The sequence below is a fragment of the Halichoeres trimaculatus genome, unplaced genomic scaffold (genome assembly GCF_033239565.1).
Source record: "Halichoeres trimaculatus isolate MK-OKI-2021-1 unplaced genomic scaffold, fHalTri1.1 fHalTri1_scaffold_2, whole genome shotgun sequence".
NCBI classification, from domain to species: Eukaryota; Metazoa; Chordata; class Actinopteri; order Labriformes; family Labridae; genus Halichoeres; species Halichoeres trimaculatus.
Window position 1 is genome coordinate 22,563,481 of NW_027437180.1, and position 27,328 is coordinate 22,590,808.

A 27,328-nucleotide genomic window follows, 5' to 3' on the forward strand; every position below is an offset into this window, starting at 1 on the left:
CTTCTCCTGCAATGGCTGAAATAAGGCTATGAAGATCTGAGGGCAGGATACACTTGAAACGTGTATGGCATGCTTTAATCTGAGCGCTGGGTATGCCAATTCATGTGAGACCCTCTCTGTGACCAGTGGGGAATGTATGCTCCATGCGCACACTTAATGAATGAAAACTAATATAGCTGTGGTTTCCTAGAGCTTAGAGTGGACTGAGTGCATTTAGAAGGTACCTGATAGTGGATTTGACCTTAAACTTCTGTCTGCAAACTCACTTGAGGCACATTCTCTCACTTCACTCTTTCTATGTATTTAGCTCAGAGTGCCTGGCCCTTGGCAGAGCTTGTCTTTTATTGGAAACAAGCAATTATCTCATTAGACAACGGCTGAACTAAGCTGACACTGACACCTTCTCCGTTTTTAGAAATGTACTAAATAAGCTACAGTATGTGCTGCCTCTCCTGAACGCTGTTTAGCATAATCAGCATTTTTTTCTGCACCACTGCTGCACAGGAATCCTCCCTGTCGATCACACCTGCAACTGAACCAGTCAGAACAAGAGAGATGACTATGGACCAGCTCATTGTTTTCACATCACAGTCATTTCAGGGCCATTCGAGAGGAAGATCGATGCAGTGCTGTTTACTGGAGACTTCCCAAGTCTGTGTTTCACAATACATGCGCATATCATACAAATAATGAAAACATCCCCCACTTCATTGTTCATATGGAAATAATAAACCAACATAAGAGTTACACCAGGTGAACAGATGTTTGCTCTTTTTGAGTGAGGAGAAGATGCTAAGATGCAGAGACCAGCACAAGATTGAAAATGTGCAAAAAACACTTTTCTCTGTGTTAAGGTAACAAATGTTCCAAATAGCTTGTAAAGATAAAAATCTATCAACACATTTGTTTAACTTTAGAGGCAGTTAAATACATTTAAACAACAGGTTGTGTTTTTTTTTCAGGATGATTTGTGACCAAGTAAAACAACATCTGCAAAATTGAAGTAAAGCTGTGGAAACAACCATGCAATTATGTGAACTCACATGACTTCGAGGCGTGCAGTGCGAGAATCGTTGCCAGCTTGTGATGTCACTGTGCAGGTGTAATCCCCAATGTCACCTGACCATGTCTGGCCAATTGTGAGCAGACCTTTGCGCACAGAAACACGGCCCCCACTGGAGGGAAGGACTACTACTCCACCTCGATCCCACTTGTAGCTGCAATGCAGAGAGAAAACATGCAGCATATTTTGTATGTGTCTAAGGACAAAGAGAAACTTGTAAAATCTGAAAAATGGGAGAAGGGGGTACCTGACGTTAACCCTGGAGTCATGTGTGGCATTACAGTCCAGGACAGCAATCGTGCCTTTGATGACACGTTTGTCTGTTGGAGGCACAGAGATAACAGTACGACCTGTAAAATAAAAAAAACGGGGAGAGAAGAGCAGAAAAAGGAGAGGAGCAATTTTAAAACCAAGAGAAGTAAACATTAAGTATTGGCAAAGATAAAAACAAACACAGTACTTCCTAAGCCTGAGCTAATGCTTTTAAAGGTCTACAGATAAATTGGTGTTCCATGTCTTTTGGATTCTGTTTAATTGATGTATCTTGAGCAGACTCAGTGTGTATTGTTTGTGCGTGTTGCCATCTTACTCCAGACGGTGAGGGAAGCAGTGGTGTTGATGGTTCCCTCAGAGTTAGAGGCGATGCAGGTGTACTCTCCTGAATCCTGGAAGCTGACGGGCTGTATCTCCAAACTACCAGACTGCAGAAGAGAGAACCTGGGAACCTGCACGGAGCCGCTAGCCAAAACCTGTGATCCTGCACACACAGCGACAGTGAGACCGATAATAATAACACAGCCCTGAGGTTAATGAAGCAGTTCCATCTTGATGTTTGTGTATCTTTGTATTTTTTTCAGTGTGTATCGCAGAGTGTGTTTTTTTTTGTTACCTTTCCTCCAGGTGATGGCAGGTCTTGGGGCGCCACTTGTCTGGCAGGCAAACAGGGCTGTGTTCCCATCAGTTACTGTTTGGTCAGATGGGGGCAAAGTGAATGTGGGGGCCATACCTGAAACATGGGTAAAGAAAAGAGGGCCTGATTAATTTCTTAGAGGACAGGGTTAAAGAATAATTAGAGCAAGAGTGAAGCCTACAGAAGAACAGAGGAATGGAAAAAGAAAGAATGACAGCATTAACTTGAGCGTAAATAATTCTTCTTTGATCATTGGAGGCTTTGCTCATTACTTAGTGCTCCGTGTGTGCATTAATGTGAAATGTGAGAGTGTGGAAGTTTTACAGTGACTCTGAATCACCCAGCTCGATAAATAAAACTCTGCAGAGAAAAATTTATCAGCACACTGGAAAAAGTCCTGGCAGATTGTCTGAATGACTGACTTTCACACTGTCATAAAACATGACAAAACAGTTTTTTTGTTTCAGCTAAGGCAGAGGAGGGGTGTTTGTTTCACCAAAACTGTAGATTCAAAATGAATTTACAGAGTAAAGCTGCACACAAAGTGTCTGAAAATTAATGACTGTTACAAATGTCTTTATGTACAGTGAGGCCAATATGGGAAGTATAAGTAAAATGCAACTACTTAAATGAAGGAATTTCCCTTTTACTGTTTTATTCAAAGTAAAAAAGAAACAAACAAAAAAACAAAAACAAATTAATGATGTCTTTTAAGACTGTGTGGTAGTATGCTAATCATTTATTTAATTTTCTGGACTATTTTTGACATTAAAGAGGCTAAATATTAACTAATAAATAGGGGCGCAGTCTTAGATAAATTCTTTTTGAGCAGCAGGACTGACAAAACACTAATGAACCATGAGCTCGTACCAAAAAAATGATTACAGGATAAAAAATAATTAAAAAGACACAAACAGTGGCAACAAACAAGGGTTATTCCCGGCAAAGAGTTGAGAGCAGGAGTTAACGTGTATGTTTGAGAGTTTGTTTGTCATACAAACTTACTAGAGACGAGAAGTTGAGAGTGTGCCTGGGTTTCTCCAGCAGTGTTTCGGGCAATGCACTGGAATATTCCTCCATCTCCTGGCTGCACACGACGCACGGTCAAACCAGTTGCTGCGCTGATCTTGTAGCGAGGGTTGGCCAGTTTGGAGAGTGGCACTGCGTCTTTGTACCACTCTATTCTGGGTTGAGGCATGCCTACAAATGTGGGTGAGAAATGAAGATATAACTGTGCTTATTAGCAAACCAGAAATCCAAGTTGAACTTAAAAGACCACCTTTTTTTATACATATAATTCCTTCCTCTCTTTTGGCACTCCTCTAATACAAATACATTCAAGTTTAATGCCTGCTTATAATATATTGATTGCAGGGTGTAGGTGGTAGTGTAAGGGTGGCAAATAGGGCCAAAAACACTGCATAAAACATGTTGGGAAAAGCAGCTCAACAGTTCTCTACACTATCAGCCCAACCAGTCCAAATGACACTGTCAGATATGACAGGAGGAGGCTCATTCAATGTCTCCATCATCATCTTCATCTCCATACCAGAGTGTTGGCATTTGTGTGAGAGAGAGTGTGTGTGAGAGCGAGAGAAGGAATAATAAATTCCACACTTTTTCTAAAGCTGTTGGTGTCAGTCTTTCACAGAAACGTGCCAAGTATTTTCCTCCCCACCTTGTCTTGCTCACTCAGGTCACTCTGCACTCTATCTGTCTCTCCTCCTTTGCTTATTCCTTCTCAAAGTCCCCATCCCTCTTCTTCTCTGCCCTCAGGACATTGCTATTTAATTACACTGCCACTGTATCAGATTACTGAGGAGGAACTTAAACTAGCAAGGAGGAGAGGGAGGGAGAGAAGCATTTTCTTAGAGCCGTGTCCAAATATATGTTCTCATGTAATCCGTTTTAAAAACAAGAGTCAAGAACGAGAGCGATTTTCAGACTTGGTCTCAGACACCTATGTACTAAAGCATGCACTTGCTTAACGACACCAAAGCTCAGCCTTATTAAAGTTAATAGAATCACTTATGTAAAAAGGAATGTCTGATAATTTCGGATCTAACAACCTTGACAAAAACGTTTTACGTAAGGATTCAAAACAATTGCAAACATCCACAGCTTTGTTCCCCAATATGATTTAGTGCTTGTCAGATAATGTGGAAACTTCCAACATTAGAAGAAAGGGAGCCGTGTCTGACAAACTTACAACTAAAATCTGACAAACGCGTCCACGTTACACAGAGCGGCAAAGGTTTGTGGAGGATGGGATATAGGTCAAACGACCTGTCTTTTTACTCTTCACAGTGCTGAATCCATCAGTTTTTGACATTTATAAGTTGTTTGACCTTTTCCATTACATCAAATTATAATGTAGTTCAGCCCTGAAATCCCTTTGAAATGACCTGTCGATACCTGCCTCCTTCTTTGACTGAAGGCTTTGAGTGAGGTCATCCACAGCTGATATTACTTTTATCTTTGGATGTGATTAAATGTCTAACACTTTTTTTCTGTTTCTTTTTTTCCTCTTTTAGCTTGGTTGATTTAATTACACTGACACCATCTGTAAAGAGGGAGAGAAGGACGACTTGTACACATCATAGCACTTTCTATCCAATGTGACAGAGCACTTTTTAACAACTTGTTACATTCACCCACTCACACCGCATTCTGCACTAAACTAAAACATAAATGATTCAACCTTTCATATCCAACTGTGATAGTTTCATAACCGGATCAACTGCTCCTTAGACTTAGTTAAAGTCACATGGTTACAAACAAAGCATACCTGTAGCCTGGCAGGGGATGTCCACATTCCTGTCGAGGTCTGCCATGATCTTCCTCTTGGGTTGTGCCATTAGAGTTGGACGTTCTACAGAGGAAAAGCGTGAAGATAATAAAGTTAAGTTAGTTAAAAAGCAGGAACTACAGGAGAGTATCAGGACCACAGATGAGGAAAAAAAATATTAGAGGAGGAACTATTTCCTCAGTTATTTTCAGTCAAAGTTGAAATTACGAAATAACATCAAAATGCCAACAAAAAACATTAAATTTGACATTGAAGCGTGTCTCTGGTAGAGCCAGATTAATCGGTCAGGCCAATTAATCGGGCCTATCATGCCTGTCGCCGATTAAACAACATCGGCCAAAATGTAGCGGATTTTAAAAACTTTTGTTCCACGGAGATTCTGTCGCTCCTGTTCCTGTGTGTCTATGTGTTGGGCTGCACACTGCCTGAGTGCCTGCCCCCTCCGTCCACCATTATCTTATGAAAGACCATAGAACAGCGTTTTAACATCGTGTTAGTTGCTTTTTTGAGAGATTAACAGAGATAAATGCTACTGTTAATTCACACGTCCACCATTATCTAATGTAAGACTATAATACGTTTTAACGTCGTGTAAGTTGCTCATTGTGTATTTACATTTTCAAATTTTTTATACTTACTGTGTTTAAAGTTTGACTTATTTATTTAAGGTGTTTACAGTTTGACTTCTTTACTTATTATTGTGTTTACAGCTTGTTCTTATTTATCATTGGTTTACACTACAGTTCTTATGTTGACAGAATTATAATTTAAGCTCCTTGTTTTAATTTAATAGTGTTCTATCTCTGTCTTGAATCAAATGGGTATTATAATGATTTGTGATTATATACAGTATATATCCTGTGTATATCAATGAATTTATTATATATTTCAGCCGATATATAAGATATCGGTCGATATATCGGATATCGGCTTTTTTTCCACCCCCAGTATCAGTATCAGCATCGGCCCAAAAAATCCCAAATCGGTTGGGCTCTAGTCTCTGGGTCAAAACACTTTCAGCTCATTAGTGAGCACCCTGCTGTCTAGCTCTCTGTGTCAGTAAGCATGAAGACATGTAACATGTCATCTGCCCATCGATGTATCTTGATGCAGCTATTTGAAAAGTAAGCCTTTATTTTTTTTCACAACTGACAGTGTTGCTAATATCAGTGAATGACACATTGGTAACTTGCATATGTTTACAGATTAACTCAGGACTTCACATTAACTTCACATTTACTTCAGGGACCTTTGACCTTAGTCATTTGAACGTTCCTGAAGTCATACACTTCAGTCATCTGTTCTTCTGCAAATGTACCAATAAAGGCCTTAAAGACTGATGTGCAATGAACAGAGAAAACCCTGGCACAAAAGCTGTTAAAATACACAACACTGCCATCGCTTAGACCCAAAAATTTAATGCAGACGTGATGTGCCACTAGTTTGCATAGACTTTTTTCAACTCTAACTTTACTCCAGTTTTTTTTTCTCAAAGATTAGTCTCAATCTTCAGCTCAAAGTGCATTAAAAAAATATTTATCTCCTCATGCTTTTGAAATTCTCAGCCTTGGCCCTGAAACTTGGCCCTCAATCTCTATCAATACACAGTCAGATTAATGTCACAAACTGAACAACAAGGACCAAAACACCTGCCGATGTGGGCAACAGATTTGAAAAACTAAAAATGCACTCTAAGATGCTTCAAAAGCATGTTTAATGATTAAAGAGCTGAAAAGAAATCCTATAAAAATGTTTATTTGCCCTCTCCAAGTTTTGATTGTTTAATGAAGAGGAGACCCTCAGTGGAAACTCAGCTCTGCATAAAATTAACCTTGAGACTTAATAGATGTTTTTTTGTGCATTTTTGTAATACTAAATGTTTTGACAACATAACCCGCCTCTCCTAAAGTTCCATTCATTTCAACCCATTTGTAAATATCAGGTGACTGACAAGTCCAGAGGAGAGGAGAGAGGAAGAGGGTATAAACAAGCCCTGCTTAAACCAAAAATACAACCAGGCAATTTTAAAGCGCAGTGAGTCTACCAAATGATGGATGTCTACACTGAAACAAAACACCTCTGCTTTTTTTGGGCTTGTTTAAAGATATCACAAAAAGACACCTTACAATCATTTTGATGCTAATAAATAAATAAATAAATCCCTCAGTGCCTGCAGTATTTCTTTTTCTCCTTTTTGTTTCAACCTGTGGAAGTGAATACTGAGGTAGCAATAACACAACACTCTGAAGGCTTGATCGAGTTGTATTTTTGTGTCTGATATTGTGGGTGTGCAGTATCTACTTCCATGCCGCTGCTGTCTGTACAGTTCTGTACTACTTTATTGTAACTTTAAAACAACACATCTCCTATCTTTACTGAACATGCCGGGATTGCGCTAGATTTTTGAGATGTATGTGAGAGAGAGGGTGGGGTGCTCAGTAAGGATAGAACAGTAAAAATCACAGATGAATAACAGCCGTACAGTGTGACCCTGATAATGCAGGTGCATTAATCACCTTTGCTGAGGTGAGTACAAGAACCTAGAAGCACAACAAAACATATTTTGCAGCATTTTGGGTTATTGGGTTTAAAGCTCTGAGCTTTTGTTCGTTCCCCACTGTCTCCCAGCAAAACAAGGATGAAGAACAAAAACAACAGATGTATTGTTTGCAGCAGTAGTCCTCTATACAGTATACAACACAAGCATGCGGCGTCATACATATTCCAATAAGTGGATCTGGGTAGAAAGAGATGAAATTGAATAATGAATGCCTTTGAGGCTGTCTGTGTATCTCACATAGACATACACTATCCCGTTAAGAAATCTTTTTCATCGCATCAAGGTCTGCAGCGCAGATAGCAAAAAAAGAAAAAAACTCAGTACCAACGCATTAATCCCTCTCGATTCCTCTGATGCAAATCAATGTATGCAGACTTTGTCTCTGAAAGGCAGGCCTTACCAGTCCTGTTGGCCTAATGAAGCGAGATAACACTGAGAAGGAGAGAGCAGAGGTATAAAAGTTGGTGGTAGATTGTGTGAGGGGGCACGGGGGTATAAATATTCAGGCTGGCCCTTTTTACTAGTGAGTATTCTATAGGCGTGGGTAGTTTGCTCGCTCTGCGTTAGGTGCTCCTCCGCTCTGGCAATCACTGCAGATCAAAAAGACGCTGACGAACTAGGGGGAGAAAAAAGTTTCGCTTCATCAATCACAAGCTCCCTGCCCAAAGAGTGTGTGTGTGTGTGTGTGTGTGTGTGTGTGTGTGTGTGTGTGTGTGTGTGTGTGTGTGTGTGTGTGTTTGTGTTGATTTTATTTACACACACATATCTAAGACGGAGCAGACTGTGACGAGAGTGCTCCTGTTTGAGTGCAGTCAGTGTTCTCCTATTGATTGGCGACTCCAGGGAACAAAACCAATTTAGCCGTGGGGCGAACGGGTATGGGTGTCTGTGGTGGTGTTCTCTTTTGTGTTAAAGTGTCTATGGCGATCACACGCCTGAAGTAACCACTAACCAGTGTGCACGTGAACGCAACAGCTGTCTGCAACTAGATTGAGGCATTTTGGTGGAGGTGGAGTGTGGAACAAGGTTATAATAATTTGATATTTCATTAGTTTGCATTTTCATTTGGTTCTGATTTTTTGTTTTTCCAATTTTGGCTCGGATTACGTAAATTTCTTTTGTTAGTTTAGACTGAAATTGCCAAATTTGAGTGCCAGCTTTTGTACATTTTAGTGTTTTTCCTTTCTTTTCTGTGCGATATTTGTCTGAGACAAGACCTGAATGGACTAAAATACTTAAAGCAATCCTGCATCAGTCAGTACCTGATTTTCATAAACAGAAATAAAATGACAGAAATCTGAAAAAAATATGATGCACACTATTTCTGGAAAAAAATAAAAGAATAAAAAAACAACTAAAAGGAAAGCAGCAAGCTCTACTCTTGCTGTCTCACTATGATAAAAAAGTTCAAGAAGAATTTCAAGGAAACCATATTAAAGTAGAACATAGAACACAGAAAGGGTTACCTTATGCTCTTAAGGTTTAGACAAAACTGAACTCCTGGCACTGTTTAGTCTTTTTTAGTTAGTTTTGTGAAAATAAAGAACACAGTTCTGGTTGCGTTAGAAGAACATGTGCTGTAAAGGCCTAATGCATTCATAGCACATGTTCTTCAACATTTCCTGAAATTCTTATTCTCTTGCTTCTTCTCTTATAAATTTCAACTGATTGAAACCATTTGAAATTCAAAACATTCTGTTTGTTGCTGAATTGCTAGAACTAGAGCGCTGTTACTTTTTATGCCTATTTCACAACTTTCAGGGATACTTCACTTCTTTCACAATTTGTGTCCCACTGAAATGAATCTTCAAAATTTGTTAATTTCAAGATATTTTCAGCCTCATTCAAGCCATTCTCGTTCATTTAATTATTATATAATTCATTCATTCATAAATTTAACCACACTAACACTGAACACACTAACAACCTTAGCGTGGACAGCAGATTCAGCTAAATTGCTCTGTAGGTGGCATTTTGGGGTGTTCAATTATGCTTTTAAAAGTACGGTGAGAATATCCATGGGAACAAATAGAATTCAAAAATGGGTTAGCAGCAAAAAAAACAAGAAAAGACACAGGACAGTCTTGATTTTGTGTCAGTGGCTGCCTTTTCTTTTACCTAGCACAGTGAGCTGAGCCCGTGCCTCCACAGGCTTGGCAGTGCTGTTGCTGACTGATGCTTCACAAATATACAACCCCATGTCAGAAGAAGTAGAGACGGGAATAACGAGCCGGCGCCCACTGGTCAGCCGACGGCCTTCACGTTTCCACGACACCACAAGGCTGTCGACTGGTCTGGGAGCAGATGGACAGAAAAAGAACAGAGAAAAAAAAGTAGAGGGAGAGAAGAAAACAAATGAGACAAGTGAAATTGTCAGAAAAAGTGGAGAGTGATGTAACGCATTACACTGCATTAAATCCAACAGTTTATGTGTCCATGTGAGAGGAAATGAATGTTGACAGTCTTTGAATTGGAGCTTTCAGCTCTACTCAGGATGACAGAGATTCAGCCTGTTTCTCTTGATGTGAAAGAAAGTGAATGAGCTTTTATGAAATGTGAAATTCTGTTTTGGAAATCAACATCTAACACACTTGTTATGTGAGTATGTGTGTATTATTTGTGAAAGCATGAATCCAGTACTGAGTCATAATCAAAAATAGATCAAAGTTTTAGGGCTTATCAGCAGTAATGATGTATCTCCCTTAATTTTGGGAAACAAAGGTTTCAAAGATTTACCGCCAAAAAAATAATATAACATCATTTACAGTCCTGGTAGTGCTTATTTTGGATCAAACCCTAATTATTTCAGCACTCTACCAAGACTGCAATGATGCAAATGACTGATCAATGTTTGATGGGTAGGAAAAGCAGATGCTGTAAAACTTCAGCACTGCACTCAACCACACCGACAACTCTCTTCTTCTTCTTCTTCCAAACTTCATCAGAATAGTTTCTTTCTTTCAGTTGTTCCCTTGGTACAAAGTTATCCCTCTGGAGTGAGAATCTTTCTGTGGGTGCTTTCTCTGATATCAAAAATAGCCACTGTCAAGCGGATTGTTTCTGCCAGGAGAAATGCAGGAGACTCAAATTTGTCAGTAGCTTGGATACCACTGAAGCTTGATAAAAATCACATAAAAACCTCTGTTGAATAAAAAAAATCTCTGGTTTGACCTCATCTGCCCTGTTTCAAGGAGAATTGCTACTGATGCTGCTTAGAGTTCTTTTACCTTCACTTTAAATGTATGACACCTTGTGATATGTATTTTAGGTTAAGCCATTTTTCCTTAGCTTGTGTACTGTCAAGTCTTAACTCCTACTTATGTGCTGGTCAAGTGTTGGACAGAAAACCTTAAGAGGATTTGACCTCTGAGGGAACAAAGCAGCAAGGCTAACCCAGACTAAATAAGGAAATCCAATATAAATCCTGTACAAACAGTCTATGATTAAAGTACATGGCATACTGAGCAAATAGAACCCAGAATACACCATTTTGTTTCAGACGATCCAGCTAAGCTGTGTTTTTATCATGTTAAAGCTTCATCAAGGCTGGACTTACAAGAAGATAACTCTGATGGTTTATTGCTCTATGCTAAGAATTGATAAGGCTCCTTTCAGGTGAAGAGGTGGTTGTAGGAATTCAAAAATACAGGTGTCTCCTGGGCAGTTGAGTGAGCTGAACTTTGCTCTGGAAAAAGGGAGAAAACAATGGGCAAACCTGCGTTTTTAAATGTGAGAATTTGCTTTGTTTTTGACATGACACATTTATAACTGGAGAAGAAATGATAACAGTCTAACAGCCTCAATAACTATGGAAAACACACACTTGGCTGTTTAAAAAAAAAATTAAACATCGTCTGCAAATACTCCAATTTTGTGTTCCATGTCCTTTACTTTTATCCTCTGTATCTCTTCTTCTTGTTGTATTGCTTGGGCCAAGGGTTCTATAAAAATCGCAAACAATGTGGTGAGAGGCAAGGTCCTTGTCTTGCAGATAGAACCAATTTGTAAGATTACTGTTTATTTTTATTCTGGCTTTTGGAGCTTGGTTAAGTGTTTTGATACGCTGGTCGAGTCTTTATTGAAACCAAATGTTTCTAAGCTGGGGTACAAACATCTCCAACTGATGCTATCAAAGGCCTTTTCTGTGTCTACACTTAATAGGACTGTCTTTTCTCCCTGTTTTTGTATTTCTTCCACTATTTGTAGCGCTTGTCTAATATTGTCATGAGTTTGGTGTCCCTAGATAAAACCGGATTGGAATTTTACCTTCCTTTAAGGTCTCATTGAACATTGCAAGCAAAACTGGACTCGGTTCACAACAAACTTTGTACCACTCAGAAGGAAAACCATCAATACCTGGGGCCTTGTTAATTTTTAGATTGCCTCTTCCAGTTCTTTTACTGTAGTCAACAAGTATATTTTCTCATTTTGTTCTTTGCCTATGGCTGGGAGATCTAATGAATCTGAAACATTCTTATTGACTCTATCGGCAGCTGCTGGTTGAGAAAACTCTTTTTTATTGCAGTTTTCAAAAAATGTTATCTATTGATGTTGAATATAGTTCTAAATGTATTTGTCCTTGGGTGTCTGATCTTATGAACTGTTCCCTGTAGTTGCTTCTTTCTTATTCTTCTAGCTAATAGCTTTTTTGCTTTGGGCCCAGTTTCGTAATGCATTTGTTTTAAAATCTCACCTTTCTTTCAACTTTGTTTACTTATATCTGGGATGATACTTTGATTGAACCTTTATTTGGGTAAACTTTTGTGTATGTGTGTGTGTGTGTGAGAGAGAGAGTGTGCTCGTTTTTCTGATCAACGTGTATGGAGGGTTTGCTGTGCTACAACGATAGATCTTTCAAACTTTGGTCCCAAAATCAAACATCCATATGAAGTGTGTTCATTGCATGTGTGCATGTTCATAAAAGGCATTTACCTGGCATTAGCAATACACTCCAGTGTTGCTTCACTGCCAGCCACCACTGTTGTGTCTTTGGGTCCGATCACAATTGCTGGAGCCACAGCTTCTGATTCAGGATCTGTGACAGGAAGAGAAAGTATTTGAGGCAGTTAGAAATAAATCTCTGCTATCAGCATTACCTCAAACACTTAAAAACTGCATGGGCACAACATTTTCTCTTCTATTTTATTTTTTGTGCAGTACATATTATTGTTGCACATGACTGCTTCCTTCCTTCCCCTGGACATTTGACAATGAAGAACCCAGACTTCTTGGGGTTTAAAACAGCTTTTTCCACCATGAATTTGAGCACAGCTTCCATTGTTTTATCTCATCTAGTGTGTGGGCTGTTAGTGGTATTTTTTATCTGAAAAGACAAGAAGTGAGGAGGCAGATATAAACTATAACGACAAACTGGCAGAGTATAGAAAGCTCTGAGGTCACTGGCCGTGACCTAAACAGAAAACCCTTTTTTGTAATGCAAGTGCTGTAACCTCTTGGCTACTGTGGCTCCTCTGTAGGATTGTGTTCTTGTTATTTCTGTGCAGTCTCAACTGACATTGTGTTGTGGTATAGATAAAATGAAGCAGTGCTGCAAAAGACAGATCAAACTCTCTACATTTTAAATCCTCTCCATCCTCTTTCTTCTTCTTCTCTATGTCATATCCTCCATTCAAGACGCAAGAGGGCAGAAAGTAGGGAGATAGCAGTTTAAGAATTTTACAGATAACGAAAGAATGAAAGTATGTGAAGGGGGATTACAGTATTTGACAGACAGTGCAAACAGAAAATGACAGAATATGCGACTGAGAACAGATGTTTGGCTGTCACAGTTGGACTGGAGAGAGGGGAAGTTTGAGTGAGGTTTCTTTTCAATACGTCTTCACTTCTATTTTCTCTTGTTCCAGGTAGATATTTTCATTCTCATACACATGATGTTGTGCACAAATATATGTTGTGTGTGTGTGAGCCCGAGTTATGGCACGAATAGCCTCAAATACAAAAAGAACACAGGATGTAAAGAGCTTCATGTGGTGAGTGAGTGAGGATTACTGGTCTTTTCCCTGCGTCTCCAGTTTCAAACCCAGAGTTGTGCTTGTGAATACAGCAAGATCAGAGCACAGTCAGGTGAAGCTACAGATAAACCTTGATTCTGCAATTTAATTAGACTTTGGTTTTTGTCCCAGTGTACCAGCACAAGGTTTTTTTTTGTAAAGTAGGTTCACCTTTGCTATGACAGGCCATGTCCCCTTCCAAACTGTTGCTGCTTCTTATCTGGGTGGACCGACACAAACCAAAACAATTGGAAAACATTTTAGCAAGAGGCTAACTGATTTAATACTGAGAAAAATAGAAAACTGCATGACCTTTTACTTTTTGTACCTACAATGCAATGGCTTTGTCTTGCTCACATTCCCTTTTTTCTTCTGTTAAAGTTTTGTTCACCAGGCGCCCTTTCATAAATCCTCAACTGTGAATCAAAGCCCTGCATACAAACTCTGGTGCATGTGTTGGAAGCCAAGGCCACTTTAGGTCCAACTGAGGTTGGAAGAAACAAAAAGATCACAAACTGCATCGTCTAAGCTTGCTGAGTTAGGAGGGTAAATGTTCTGATGGAGGGAGAGAAGCCTGGACAACTTTGAATGTTTTAAACGAATCAAGCCATGCATCTGTATAAAATCTGTGCACTTGAAGGTGATGTTTGAATAAACAGGCAAAGCTTATTCCTGCACTGGGCATCTTTTTAGTCAACACTCATACCTATACATACAAAGAGCCTCTTTCACTTGTTATCAGTTTGACACGAGCGGCTTCTACTTCACACAAGTCTATAAAATAAGTTGGATATGGCACTGTGAAAAATAGCTAATGATGTTTCATAGACCACGTCACACTGTGACGGGGATCTATGTGAAGACTATTGATTTTTCCATGTCCAACCAATAAATATGTAGATCTCCAACAAGGGAGGAGTAGGGACTTCAAATTAACAGGCGAGGTCTGACATAGGCTGGTGGAGGGTTTGGAGGAAAGACAGAGAGAGGCGAGGAGCAGCTTTGATCTCCCCTTTGAAAGGAAGGAGGAAAAGGTGGTAATTAACTCCCTGCTCCTTTTGCTCTCACTCCTCCTTTTTTTTTTTAAACAGAGGGAGAAGGAGTCGAGAAGTCATTTCCCACTGTCACAGGGTTTAAGATATGCAGCTACTGGAAGACAAGGGAATGATCGCACACACACATGCACCCACATTTATATTCACAGTACTGTTGTGACACCTGCCGTCATTGACACTTTGACTCAGAGAGGAGGTTTAGTCATTAAAAGGAAATATAAGTGAAGTGGCACAAAAAGAGCAGTGGGAAGAAATGGTGGAGTTTCCCCAACTCAACCACACACACCCACACACACACACACACACACACACACACACACACACACACACACACACACACACACACACACACACACACACACACACACACACACACACACACACACACACACACACACAGACAAAAAATATCCTGTGTATTTAACTTCGTTCAAATTTTGAAAGGTCTAGTGTCAGAAGAGTGAGGATTGGTAAGTAAGTTTGGATATAAAAGAAGTCAAAGAAATGGCTGACGGTGAAAGGTAAAGAGAGGAGGAGAAGGGTGTCCATTAGCTGTCCACAGAGACAGGGGTCAGGCAGTGATGAGTAGTCATCAGAGGCATCGTTATGGCAGCAGCACCCAAGGATAATGAGCATACAGGGATACAAACCCAGCCTGTTAAGTTGGTCTGTGTGTCTAAGGGGAGCAGACAGATGAATCAGGCCAGCAGGAACACCTGTACGTCGAGGGAGAGCATGCAGAAAAATGCTCATGGGAGGGAGAACATAGATGTGAAAAGCACAAGGAGACAGTGCAGATGGTCTTCATCTTTCTGGAGTGACAAACATGACGATGGAGGAATAGGGGAAAGCAAAATGCCATATGGTTGTGTGATCTACACTCCTCTTTTCCCTCAGTCAGCGTGTCTAACATCCTCTTTCTCCGGGGAAATCTCATATCGTTTCATCAAGACTATATTCTCTCAGTCCCCTCAGCATGTCTCCCCCGCCTGTATTCCCTATTATCCTCTTATCTCCTCCTTTTTGTTGTTTAAACACGGATTATCAAATTAGTCTTCCTCAGCTTAAACATGGAGAAACATTCATACAGGCACACAGTGGTTTACTATGAATGTGTGTGTGTGTGTGCGTGTGTGTGTAAGAGAGAGAGAGCTGCAGAAGCTTAAAAGGCTCCCTGTAAAGATTCTACAAAGAGAGTCCAGAAGTTTAATCTAACTCTATTGGATTCCTCATTTAGCAAATGAGAAACACCATGTGGCAGAGAGATGGAGGGTGGGAGAGTGATGGAGGGCAGAGAGAGAAGCAGGGTGGGGTTATGGATAAAAGGAAGAAATATCACATCAACAAATAAGGCCTGAAAAGCTTCATTAAAGAAAGAGTGATGATAAAAGGAGAGCTGTTAGAAAAAAAATCTGAATGTGCATGATGTGTGTGTGTGTGTGCATTTTTTGCACACTAGCATTGCAATATTGCATTGCTTTTCTCGTCCGTGCAATCACTCCTGATTGACAGTTAAGTACTGATGAGGGGGTGAGAGAGTGTGTGTGTGAGTGTGTGCAATATTCAAGTAAAAGCAGAAAAATGAAATCATGATGGGAACTATAAAAACAGGGCTGGTAAAAGGATTGATGCAGCTTTCAGGCTGGAAAGAGATGGAGATAGGCAGTGAGAGATGAAAGGCTACTCCATCCACAGATTAGACTGTAATCCCTCATCGAATGGATTCTCTCAGATTACAGCTTGTATTCCTATTAAATCTGCCAGTCACTCCCCACTCCCTATTGTGTCAGTGAGTCAGCCTGAGTGTGTGCGGTGTGTGTGATCTCTTTATGACTGCAGCTCTGTGTGTTTTAAGCTTTTCAAACAAATCTCTGCAGAGACCTAGAGAGCAGATGGATTGGCCAAGGGTTGAACATACACCTCTTTGCATCAATGCACACACATATAATACACAAACACACACTCACACGCACAGGAGTGGGGTGGTGTTAGCGGCCTGTGTATTAATAGAGTTGTCAGGCAGGTGTCTGCAGGGTTCACAGCCAACTTACACAAATCACACTGAGACCGCAATTCACAGCAGAGAGACAGAGAGAATGAGAGAGTGAGGGGGATATTTTGAGAGGCAGGAACGGGTTGACATGAAAGAAAATAGAGCACACAGGAAATGAGAGGTTTAGGAGTAAAATGTTGAGCTTTTCTGAATATTTTAAAGACTTTTTAGAGGGTTTTCATAAATAAATGGAGAAGAGAAGGTGATCATTTGCTGCTCTCACTGGAATACCTCGTTTGTGTGTGTCTGTGTGGTGTGTGTGTGTGTGTGTGTGTGTGTGTGTGTGTGTGTGTGTGTGTGTGTGTGTGTGTGTGTGTGTGTGTGTGTGTAAGAGAGTGAGGTGAGTGTTTGTGCATGTCACTGCGCTCATTAATGCTGCATGCTGACAGCAAAGTGTCATCATCTGACTGCTCTTGCCTTAGAATGGCAATATAAAACCTCAAGTCACACACCCACAAACACACACATAGAGTTATAAAGCCACACCACACCAGGAGTTGAAAATCTAAACCCCAAGGGAAGACAGACACAGACAATAGGAAGCAAAGAGACGACTGGGAAAGATGCCCGATTTTAAATATTCATCCCTTCCTTCAGCTGCCAACCTCTCCATCTATCTCTGTCATGGCACTGCACGAGTGATGGAAGGGGGAGCTGAAGAGATAGTGCGAAAGAAGAAGGAAGAGGAAGATACATGGAGTATGCTGTAGTCATGGAGATGCAGGGCAGGGTTTTAGCTCTCAGGGGCACTCGATTATTGTTTGATTCATTTTGAGCAGTTGGATTTTTTTTGGCTGCTTGACAAAACCCACTATGACACAATGAGGTAACATTTCATCATGACTACACTGAAATAAGGGCGTGTGCAGTAGCTTCAAGCACTGAAACTTTTGTTTTGTTTCTTAGGAGAAACAAAGAGGGTTTTTTTATAACATTAATTCTAAAAAGTACAGCGACGGAATCCATTTTTTTATTTTTCCAACATGAAAATGGAGAGAATTTGTCAGAACTGCTTAGTATGTGACCATAAAGAAACAGAGCAAGGCTTGGGAATTTCAGACTTATAGCCACTTATAACAATGAAGAACTGTGCGTCATACGCCACCGCTGTCTACCCTGTCTTCAGGTCCAGTTTAAAGTATGTTGCTCTACATTAAAAAATGAATAAAAGAAAAATAATTAAAAAAAAAAAAAGTATGTTGCTCTGTAGATAATCCAGTGCTGAAACACCAAATAGTTCTGCAATTTTCTCTTTTTTCATTGTGACACTAATGAGCTGTGAGCATCCCCACACCCTGCTGCACATAGCTAAATTCACATGTATGATGAGCTGGATGGTAAAGGAAAGTCTTTAGCTTTCTATAGTGGAGTAGAATTATCACTGATGTGACAAAAATGTCAATTTATATTCAGATAATTCCTTCAGCTTTTCAGATGGGGACAAGAAAACCCTTGTGTTGCTTTCAATAGCAGAGCTTGTATGTGCCTGGGTTAAGCTCCAGATCGATATACTTCTGGTTTTCATATAAATATTAATGTCAAAAAAACTATTTAGATTTTGTGTACACATATATTTTTTCTGGGTCATCCAAAGGTAGGAATGTTGTCCTCATAATTTAAGGCTGTAGACAATGCTCATAAATACTCCAGCTCAAATACCACCTACTCCCAGCAGACGGCAAAAGTGTCACTTCAACCACACAAGGCTGTTAGTGCCAGCATAAGTGTTGGTGCTTTTTGTAATGAGTCATTTGCATAGAAAGAGGCATACTTTTCTTCAGATGAATGAGTAATGGATCATTTTAATGTATGCAAACATCACTGGTGCACAGAGCAGTTTGCATTGTGTGGAGCATTTAACCCACCCTCAGGTGTGATTTGAAATAGCTTTTTTTTCTGCTTTGAATCAGCAGGGAGAAAACACAAGAACCTTAGCAAGCTTTTACAGCGCTCAGGTGTATCAAAAACTAAGGTGATGTTGTGGGAAAAGGGAGGTGTGTTTGTTAGTGCATACAAAAAATGAAGAGTCAGTTCAGGCAGTTAGCCTGGGCACCACATGTTAACAGCTGCAGTAATGTCCTACACACTGTTGTCACTGTTGCGGTTCATGAATGCTGTCAGTGCTGTGCCCACTGTTTTATTGTCACACCTGGGAGCATTCACCAGAAAGAAGCTGATGTCACCAACTTGATTCGTCTAAAATTTTCTGACCCTTGAGGCGTCATGTATGGCTGTGCAACTCAGACTTAGGTTGAGGCCGCATTTTGAGGAAAGACAGTGACATAAGTTCAAGGCCTGCGCCCTAATTGACAAGCCATTGTGGCAAAGACTTCAGGAAAACAAAGTAGCCCCTCTGTTGAATGTAGCCAAACTTAGTGGAAATTCTCGTCTAATCATTTGGAGGAATTCTTCAGCTCTAAAGTAACTGCTGAATTGATGCTGACCCTTCCAGCTCCATTCAACAATCAGTTTCAGGCTAAAACATGATGCATTTATAGAATATAGAACTCAAACCAAATCCAGTTTTCTTCACAGGAATGACCTATTGGTCAGGATGTGCCCCAATGAGGCTAGCCCCCGAGCAGATGGCCTCTTTTCTGCGTGTTCTTAGGTTCTTGATTTATTTATTGTTCTATCCCTCCTGCTTTTGACAGATTTTAGCTTCATATGTTAAATATTTGGTAAAGCTGTACATCTGGAATGCATATGGATACAGACAAAGCCTTTAGCGTGGACTCAGCATTCATTACGTCATGATTTTGGAGACTTCTGGAGCAAACAGTGCAGTGCCACTGGAAGTTTTGGGGGCAATGTCAAGCAGCCAATAAGGGAATAATAACAAGTTTTCCTACCTATATGTCTTGATACATTTAATGGCCCTGTTGTTGACCACTGTCAAAAACACTGCCTGAAGCAAAAATTAGTTAACTTGACTTTAAAGGTCAAATGTAAACCTCCAAAAAGTTCCGTACTAAAATCTCAGTGTGTGTTAAATACATCATATTCAAGATGACCCCATCCCAACCATTCTATAAACCAGTGGACAACCCTGCTCCACTTTAACATGGATTATTTGGAGCTTATGGCAGATTGAACTCAAGGTCAGAAGTCCCAGCTGTATGGGTTTTTATATGTAACTCTGAGGCATAAACATAGAAACCTGTGCTACGACTCTGACAGGATGTACAAACCAACGGCCAATTAAACCCCTGGGGAAGTTAAGTAGCTGCTCTGACCTTCAGGTCACAATAATGTTTGGCTCTGCTTAGTCAGAGCAGAAAAGACCATGCCTGAAAGAAGGAGCAGTACACATAATGTAAATGCAAATGGGTTGCTTTACCTGATGACCCGCGGTTCTTCTTGCCAACTGTCCGTCAGCCCAAGAGAATTAAATGAAAAGAAGCAGGACAAAAGCAGAGAAAGGGTAGGGGAGTAAAAAGGAGGAAAACAGGAGAGATATAATTTAGATTTCAAGTGCTTCCTCGGGGTGCAAAAGAAGACACATCAAGCAAATACACTCTAAAGAGAGCCAAACACAGGCTTTCACAAAACAGCAGCTCTAAGGTGTCTTGAAGTAAGAGGTACAAAACAACACAGAGGACTTCAACCCCAAGTGAACAAACAGAAAAACTGGCAGAGAACAAGAGGCAGAGGAAAGGAGAGAAAGAAAAGAGAGAACAGCACGTTATCAAGGAGTCCGGCAACAGACGACCTGTTTGAAGTCCATCCATCAAGTACCAGCTACCACATTTTGTCTACCTCATTCACTCTTTTCTTCCACTCCTCCATGTTCCCCTTTCACTCTCTATACATCCTGATTCTGAAGGTTGAAACACAAAAGGCTACAGAAAAGTGATAATGTTGACATTACTGGTCAAATTTCCATTCATCACCATTCAGTTATCAATTCAGTGCTTCTCCAAACCTCATTCAGCCTTTAGCCATTCAGCCACTCGCTCTTGACTTAAATACTGTGTGCCTCTGACTTTAATTGTAATGTATTTGTGTCCTTGTGCTGTAAAGATGTGCATCAAAGCTTTAAACTGGATTCTGACGGACAACTTCAGCATTAGGAGAACATTTTCAGCATAACCGAGGAACACATTGAGCAAGCAAAAAGACAAAACGCTGCTCAAAAAAAAAATTCAAACAAAACTAAAACACAACAGCTTTCAGATTTAGTAATCGTTCAGATATTTTTAGATTTATGAGGGAGAAAGGAAGGTAACAAAAGACTGTGAGATGGTTCTGTTAGAATAGAAACTGATACAGTGGAAAAAGACGATGAAAAAAATCTCTGTACAAGTCGAGAATGAAGACAAAGGAACTTCATTTATAAGGAAATTTGAACGAAAATTGCAGATTTAGAAAGAAACTTCTGGTTAAATCTCAGATACTTTTAAGGCCTATAAATATGTTGATCTGTGTTTGGAATGCAGTCTTAAATAAAATGATTTCAATATGAAAATAACCACAAAATTATTCTGATACTAGAGTGAATGGATGGCAATACATCATATAATTAGGATTATTTATATCACCATGTCAATGAGACACCTCTAGAAGTTTTTTTTTTTCAATTATTCATTCCATTAGAAGAGCCAAATTTAGAAAAAAAGAGCAAAATGGTTAATAAGATTTATTTTTAACTCTACACAGAACCTTTTTAACTTTTTAAATATATTTAACTCATGTTGTTTAGGCAATAAAAAATGGGTGATTGAATCAGTGAGAGACTAAAAAAACACCTGAACACATTGTAAAACTCAAATGCTGTTTTTGTTGTTGTCAGGTAGCAGTGCTTTGAAGTCTATTCATCCTAAAAAACAGACACCACACACACTTACACACACATACACACACAGTCACACACACATAAGCAATCACGTATGCCCACAGGCAAACAATCAGAAACAGGCAGGCTCTTGTCCGGGGGGCATAAAACTCAGTGTGTGTATTCAAATGATGTGTCACAGTGAGTCATCTTTAGTTTCAAATGGGAGCAGAGAAACAACGGGGACATCAGAGAGCACCATCTCCTGTGCACGAGTGTGTGTGCGTGAGTGTGTGTTCAAAGCATCTGACGTGCAAGGAGCTGACCTAACATTTTACAGTTGTTTTCACTTTGCTCATTGTTTTTCAAACCTCTATCAGAGCCTTAGAGTGTCTGTTGTCTTAATCACTTTGTGTATTGATTAACATTTCACAGCACAGATAACCACTGTAGAGCGGGTCAATGGTGCTTTTCTGATCCAGGCTTAAAGCTGAATACATATTAAACAGGCTACGACTCAGGATCACAGCCGATGTTAATGTGATGTGTTTAAATTACAGTTGGAGGTGATGTGAAAATATGAGTGTGCCTGTGTGTTTCAGCCTTGAGCATGATTTGTATTCATGAATTCAGTATTGTGTATTCAGCTGCCTGAAGGACCTCCAAACAAGCAGGTCACCATGTCCTCTGTGTGTGCTCTGAACAATATGTGCGTCTCTCTGTTTGTGTGAATACAACAAGGATTAAGAACAGTGTTTGTGTCTGTTGTACAGTACACACACTCATATGTGCTGTACCTGTTTTTGTGAGTGTAAACCTGGTTTGTTATACCTTGACCTGTGCAGGTGTCACCCTTCAGTCCCCAGCTGTGGGTCACCTATTTCCCGCTGCACCCCCTAAGCCTCTGTGACTCACCCGCTCCTTGCCTCCTTTCCTCTCGACAAATAACATCCCCTGCAGGGCTGTCTCTCCATTTGCACATGAGCAGACACCACTTTGCCTCTTGGTGACAATCTATTCCCTTGACTTGTCCTCCCTTTTCGCCACATTTGTATCCTCTGACACACATTCACCCCGGGGCCCGAAAGAATACATTTTTTGACAAAGTATTTGGATCTTTTCTGCCTCTTTCTCATCTGTTGTAAAGCTAGAGTTCAACCTCAAAACTCTAACAGTTCCAATTTAGCCTGTCAATCTTCCACTCGTCCTCACACGTCACTGGGGTCCTGTATCACACACTTAAGTTTGCTCACAAAAGACACTTATCTATTTTAAAATTCACATGGATACACATCTCAATAACTGAAAAGTTGGAAAGAGAATCACAAAAAGTCACAGTGCTAATCTTAGAGCTCTAAGAAATTCCTGAAAGAGAGAATGGACAGCCCGGCTTTGTAAATCAGATCAGAACTGAGCCGAGTCATCATTTATAAACAGTGTGTGTGCAGGTTCACATTTCAAATCTCTGTCTTCACTCTATCCTAACACTTTGCTCTCCTTTAATTTGAGTCAAAGCCAATCTGTACTGATTCTTTGCTCCATAAATGTGGGCTCTGTGAAGGTTACATCTTCCTACTGTCTGCCTGTCTTCACCAAAACACTGGCACCAGTTGACCTTTCCAATTTGCCATGTCAATCATGCCTGCGCACACACACAGAGGCAGTATTTTCAGCCCAGTCTCAAGTACACACAGGTAAAAGCTGGTGTCAATCATTCTGCCATGGAATCCCAAATGTCACCAGGTTTTGACATTCTCTTTACTCACAGTCTGAAAGGAAAAAAAAAAGATCTTTTAGCTCTACCTTTCTCGCTCCTCTGCTTCCCTCTTCTATGCTCACATGATTTGCAATCTGCTCTTTTCTCATTCTTTCGATGCAGACTGAAGATATACAAATATCAAACCTTAACAAGTATCAATAGAAGTATGAAGAAGTGACATGATGAAACTGGGGAATGGATGAAGATGTTAGATTTAAACTGTGAGCCCAATGATGGCATGGAAAAAAAAAGAAGAGATACTTGATTTCTGATTCATCTGATTCAAAAAGTAGAGTGCTGCTTCTGCAAGTTTTAGCTCTGACAGAAAACGCAGAGTAGAAATGTGATGCCTCTGATCCTGTGGGAGACATATCTCAAGGCCAAAAAGAAGAAATGAGCGATGAAAGACTTGAAGAGACAGGGGAGAGTTGGAGCCAAAAGGTGGGGCTTCAAAAGACACTGATGTAGGGCAGCTGTGTGCCCATTACTGCAGCTTGAAATACCAGATGGAGAGAGGACCAGAGGGACAGGAAAGAGGAGATGCATCATTACTAAATCAAGTCGTTACCCTGTTCTTTATCCGGACTGCTGCAGGGTAATCTCTTATCTCACACTCCTTCACGGTCACCAAATACTTGTTTTAATCTCTCTACCTCTGTCCCATAGAAATGTGGTCGACACCCTCACTGAAAGTAAATAAGCCTCATGTACAAGAGGGTGTTGAATTATAAGTGCCTCCTTTGGAAACAAGTGGTAATTGAGCTTAGCGTGCACTTCTCCCCCGTGTAGTGTCTGCTGCTAATACAGTCCATTCATTTTCCAGACACCAGTGAGTGAAAGGGACGAGGCGTGTAGAGGAATGTGACAGATCAGTGTCAAGAAACATGTCCTGGCATTTCCTCAGGCTCTTGCTTTAAGGCTAAGCCACTGGCTTACATACTTCAGAGCAGAGTTGAAAATGTGGATACTGTATTAAGAATTTATTGATCCCCTCTGGGGGAATCCCTTGAAGAAACCATGTAAAAACTGAACAACAGCATTATCACATTGCGCAGGGTGTTCATCTAGGCCAAAACCAAACAATTTTTTATTTCAAATAACTTATTCTTCAGTTGAGGCTGTTAATGTGTTACATTTACGGTTGAAGCTGGCAAAAACATTTCTGGTCGTAGCCTAGAATCAGGGAACCCATGTTGCATTGAATCAGCTGCTCTGGAGCTAAAGTGACATGAAACAAACTGTGTCTCATTCTGTAAATCATCAGAAGCAGCACCACCAACACAAACAGCTAGACAGCTGGCATAATGCTACACTTAACAAGAATATAGTTGCCCAAATCACACACCTTAAAAAACTATGTTGCATGCTTTTCTAATAAGTTTAAATTCCTTAAGCTAAGGTTGTTTTGAAAGTGTTCCCTGAACAGATGAGTTTTCAGACATCTCTTAAAAGTTGAAAGGGACTCTTTGGGTTGTAAAGAATTAGGTTATTCATTCCACCATTTGGGCACAACAGAGGAGAAAAGTCTGGCTAGAGATTTAGAGCCGCACTGGGCTGGGAGCACCAGGTGTCTTTCACAAGCAAAGTGTAGTGGGCGAGAAGGGGCGAAGACCTTGATGAGGGACCCCGGGCAGACAGGAACTGTTTTTATCAATATTTTGTAAGCCAGAAGAAAAGATTTAGGTTTTTTTGAGCTGCCACTGGAAGCCAGTGAAGAAAGATTAACAACAGGATGACATGCTGTTTTGGGCTGGTTAAAGAACAGACGTGCTGCTGCATTCTGGATCATCTGCAGAGGTTTGGAGGCCTGCTAGAAGAGAGTTGCGAGTTGAGTAGTGAATGCGTGTAATAACAAGGGCCTGTTGTGTCAGGGTAGGGTCTGATCCTCCTGATGTTAAAGAGGGCATGACGACAAGATCAAGCAATCAAGGCCGCATGACCTTTAAAGGTCAGCTGGTCATTAATCATGTCACCCAGATTTCTGGCAGAGTTTGTGGGCACAAGTTTACTGGAATTAAGCAGGACACTGATCTGCGGTGGGATCGAGGGACACGCTGGAAGGACAATGAGCTCAGTTTTGGATAGATTTAGCTTAAGGCGGCATTCTTTCATCCACCTGGATATCAGATATATCAGATACCAGCCAGACATGCTGATATTAAAACTGATGCATTTGTGTCGTCAGATGGAAAGACAGGAAAAGCTGAGTGTCGCCAGCATAGCAGTGGTAAGAGAAGCCATGACAGCGGATCACTGCATCAAGTAAGGTGGTGTATAAGGAAAAGAGTAGGGGACCAAGTACTGACCCCTGTGGTACCCCAGTCGATAAGCCATGTGATGTAGACACTTCTCCTCGCCACGACACTCTGAAGGATCTGTAGGATCTATACCTGTGGAGAGGTAAATTTGATGGTTTACTGTGTCAAAGACAGTGGACAGGTCCAGCAGCAGTAGGACAGAGTACTGACCAGCAGCTCGAGTCAGTCGCAGTTATTCTGTGACTGATACCATTGATACGAGTCAATCAAGTTGTTTTTCCACAGATGTCCAGAGACTTGGTTATAGACTGTGTGCTCAAGTATTTTTGACAAGAAAAGCAGAAGTGGGACTGGCCTGTAACTTTCAACCTGGGCTGGGTTGAGATTAGGTTTCTTGAGCAGCGGGGTGACCTGAGTGTGTCTAAAAGCTGTGGGGAAGATTCCAGGTTCCAAGGAGGAATTGACAATGTGTGTGTGACTGCAGGTTTGATTATTGGTAAGACGGTATGCTGAAATGAAGTCAGTCTAACTCAGTCTGAGCTGTAATCATTGCTAATTCTTTCCTAAATTAAGTGATGATAATAATTTGTGCCTTGTCATTGCTCTTTAAATTAAAATAAAATATTACAAAATGTTCATTAAAATTTCCCTGACTCGAGGGTGACCCTTTCAAATTGCTTTTTATTGTTGTTTTTATACCCACGGTTTAACTCTCCAAGATAGTGCATACGACTAGACAGAAATTAAAAAAAGCAAATCTTCATATTGGGAAAACTAATTTAGATTAAATTGGATTTCGGAATCCATACAGCAAATAGAAAATCTAATCATTCTGTAATAACATCCCAAAGCATTTTGTAAAATCTCACCTGCAAACATGTTCTGTTTATCTGAATGTGACACTTTTTTCATCAAGGTGTTTTATTTTTCTTTTTAGTTAAAATTTACTAATTAATTGCAAATGTAAAACTAAATGTCTCTGCATGTCACTCTCTTTAACTTCTTTCTACTGCATAGCCACATTCACTCTGACTGAGTGCATGTGCGACTGTTTCTTTATGTTTCTTCTATATAAAGTACATAAGTATATATGAACGGTTGGGATCAGCGTCTGATTACTGGCTTAATTAATTGAAAGGCTCACAGATTAATTAGTCAGGGCTGGCTATATCACGTTCATTATAACAGCAGTAGATCAGTGAGATCTGGCTGCAGCTGCTCTGCCTGGCTCTGTACAGCATGGTGTAGTAATGGACATCATCAGTCTGTCTGTGGTGTGGCTTACACTATGTCTGTGTGTGTGTGTGTGTGTGTGTGTGTGTGTGTGTGTGTGTGTGTGTGTGTGTGTGTGTGTGTGTGTGTGTGTGTGTGTGTGTGTGTGTGTGTGTGTAGCGCACTCTGTGAGGGCACACATCTCCTCTGTTCTTCAATCACTCCAAACAACCAGACAGGGAGGAGGTAGTGCCGGGGAGGTAAGTAGGGATGAGGAGGAAGGAGGAGATGGGTGGAAAACTATTTTTGGATTAAAGGCCCTGTTGATCTATTCCTGTTTTCAACTCCCCCAAATACTGAGCTCTTTACACCCTGCCTCTCTTTTTTCCTCTCTTTCCATCCCCATCGTCCTCAAAGCTTAACCAATTTCGCACTAGCTTGCCTCTTTTTTTCCTTCAACTTTCTCTGGTATGCGATCCCTCTCTGTCCTCCTTGTCTCTCCTCACTTGGCCTCATCCTTTCCTTCTCTTTTTTTTATCTTGCCTTCTTTTGCTAATTCTTTCAAGTACTCTGCCCTGAAACCCTGATAAAAACGCTGCCTAACATCCTCACGGATAGCACAGAGGACAAGAGGACAAATACACAAACACTTGTGTGAGGCTATGTGAGTGACTTTGTAAATGGGTGTGAAAAGTGGCTGTAGTTACGTGAAGCTTTATTAAACGAAAACCATTGGGGAAAAACACCACCCACAGGTCTTCAGAAATTAGTAAAAACAGTAAATGAACAGATGGGCAGTATGTGTGCTTATGAATTCCTCTGAATGGGGGTGTTTGTATATGTGTGTGCTATAGCTGGTGTTAA

The 27,328-nt window shown here is 40.4% G+C and overlaps 1 protein-coding gene across 3 annotated transcripts in view; it reads right to left on the reverse strand.

Annotated features, from left to right (window-relative positions):
* Window positions 1-27,328, reverse strand: part of LOC141810286 (protein sidekick-1-like) — a 255,916-nt gene that overhangs the window by 67,569 nt on the left and 161,019 nt on the right. For 2 of the 3 annotated variants that reach the window (XM_074697693.1, XM_074697686.1), the window contains 9 exons: window positions 19,802-19,828; window positions 12,275-12,377; window positions 9,461-9,636; window positions 4,762-4,845; window positions 2,979-3,173; window positions 1,953-2,069; window positions 1,653-1,820; window positions 1,311-1,413; window positions 1,044-1,217 (listed from right to left, as the gene is read on the reverse strand). In XM_074697693.1, the coding sequence (XP_074553794.1) occupies window positions 1,044-1,217; window positions 1,311-1,413; window positions 1,653-1,820; window positions 1,953-2,069; window positions 2,979-3,173; window positions 4,762-4,845; window positions 9,461-9,636; window positions 12,275-12,377; window positions 19,802-19,828 (1,147 nt within the window). The remainder of the gene's footprint in view (window positions 1-1,043; window positions 1,218-1,310; window positions 1,414-1,652; window positions 1,821-1,952; window positions 2,070-2,978; window positions 3,174-4,761; window positions 4,846-9,460; window positions 9,637-12,274; window positions 12,378-19,801; window positions 19,829-27,328) is intronic. The other variant, XM_074697702.1, reaches the window with a different exon arrangement.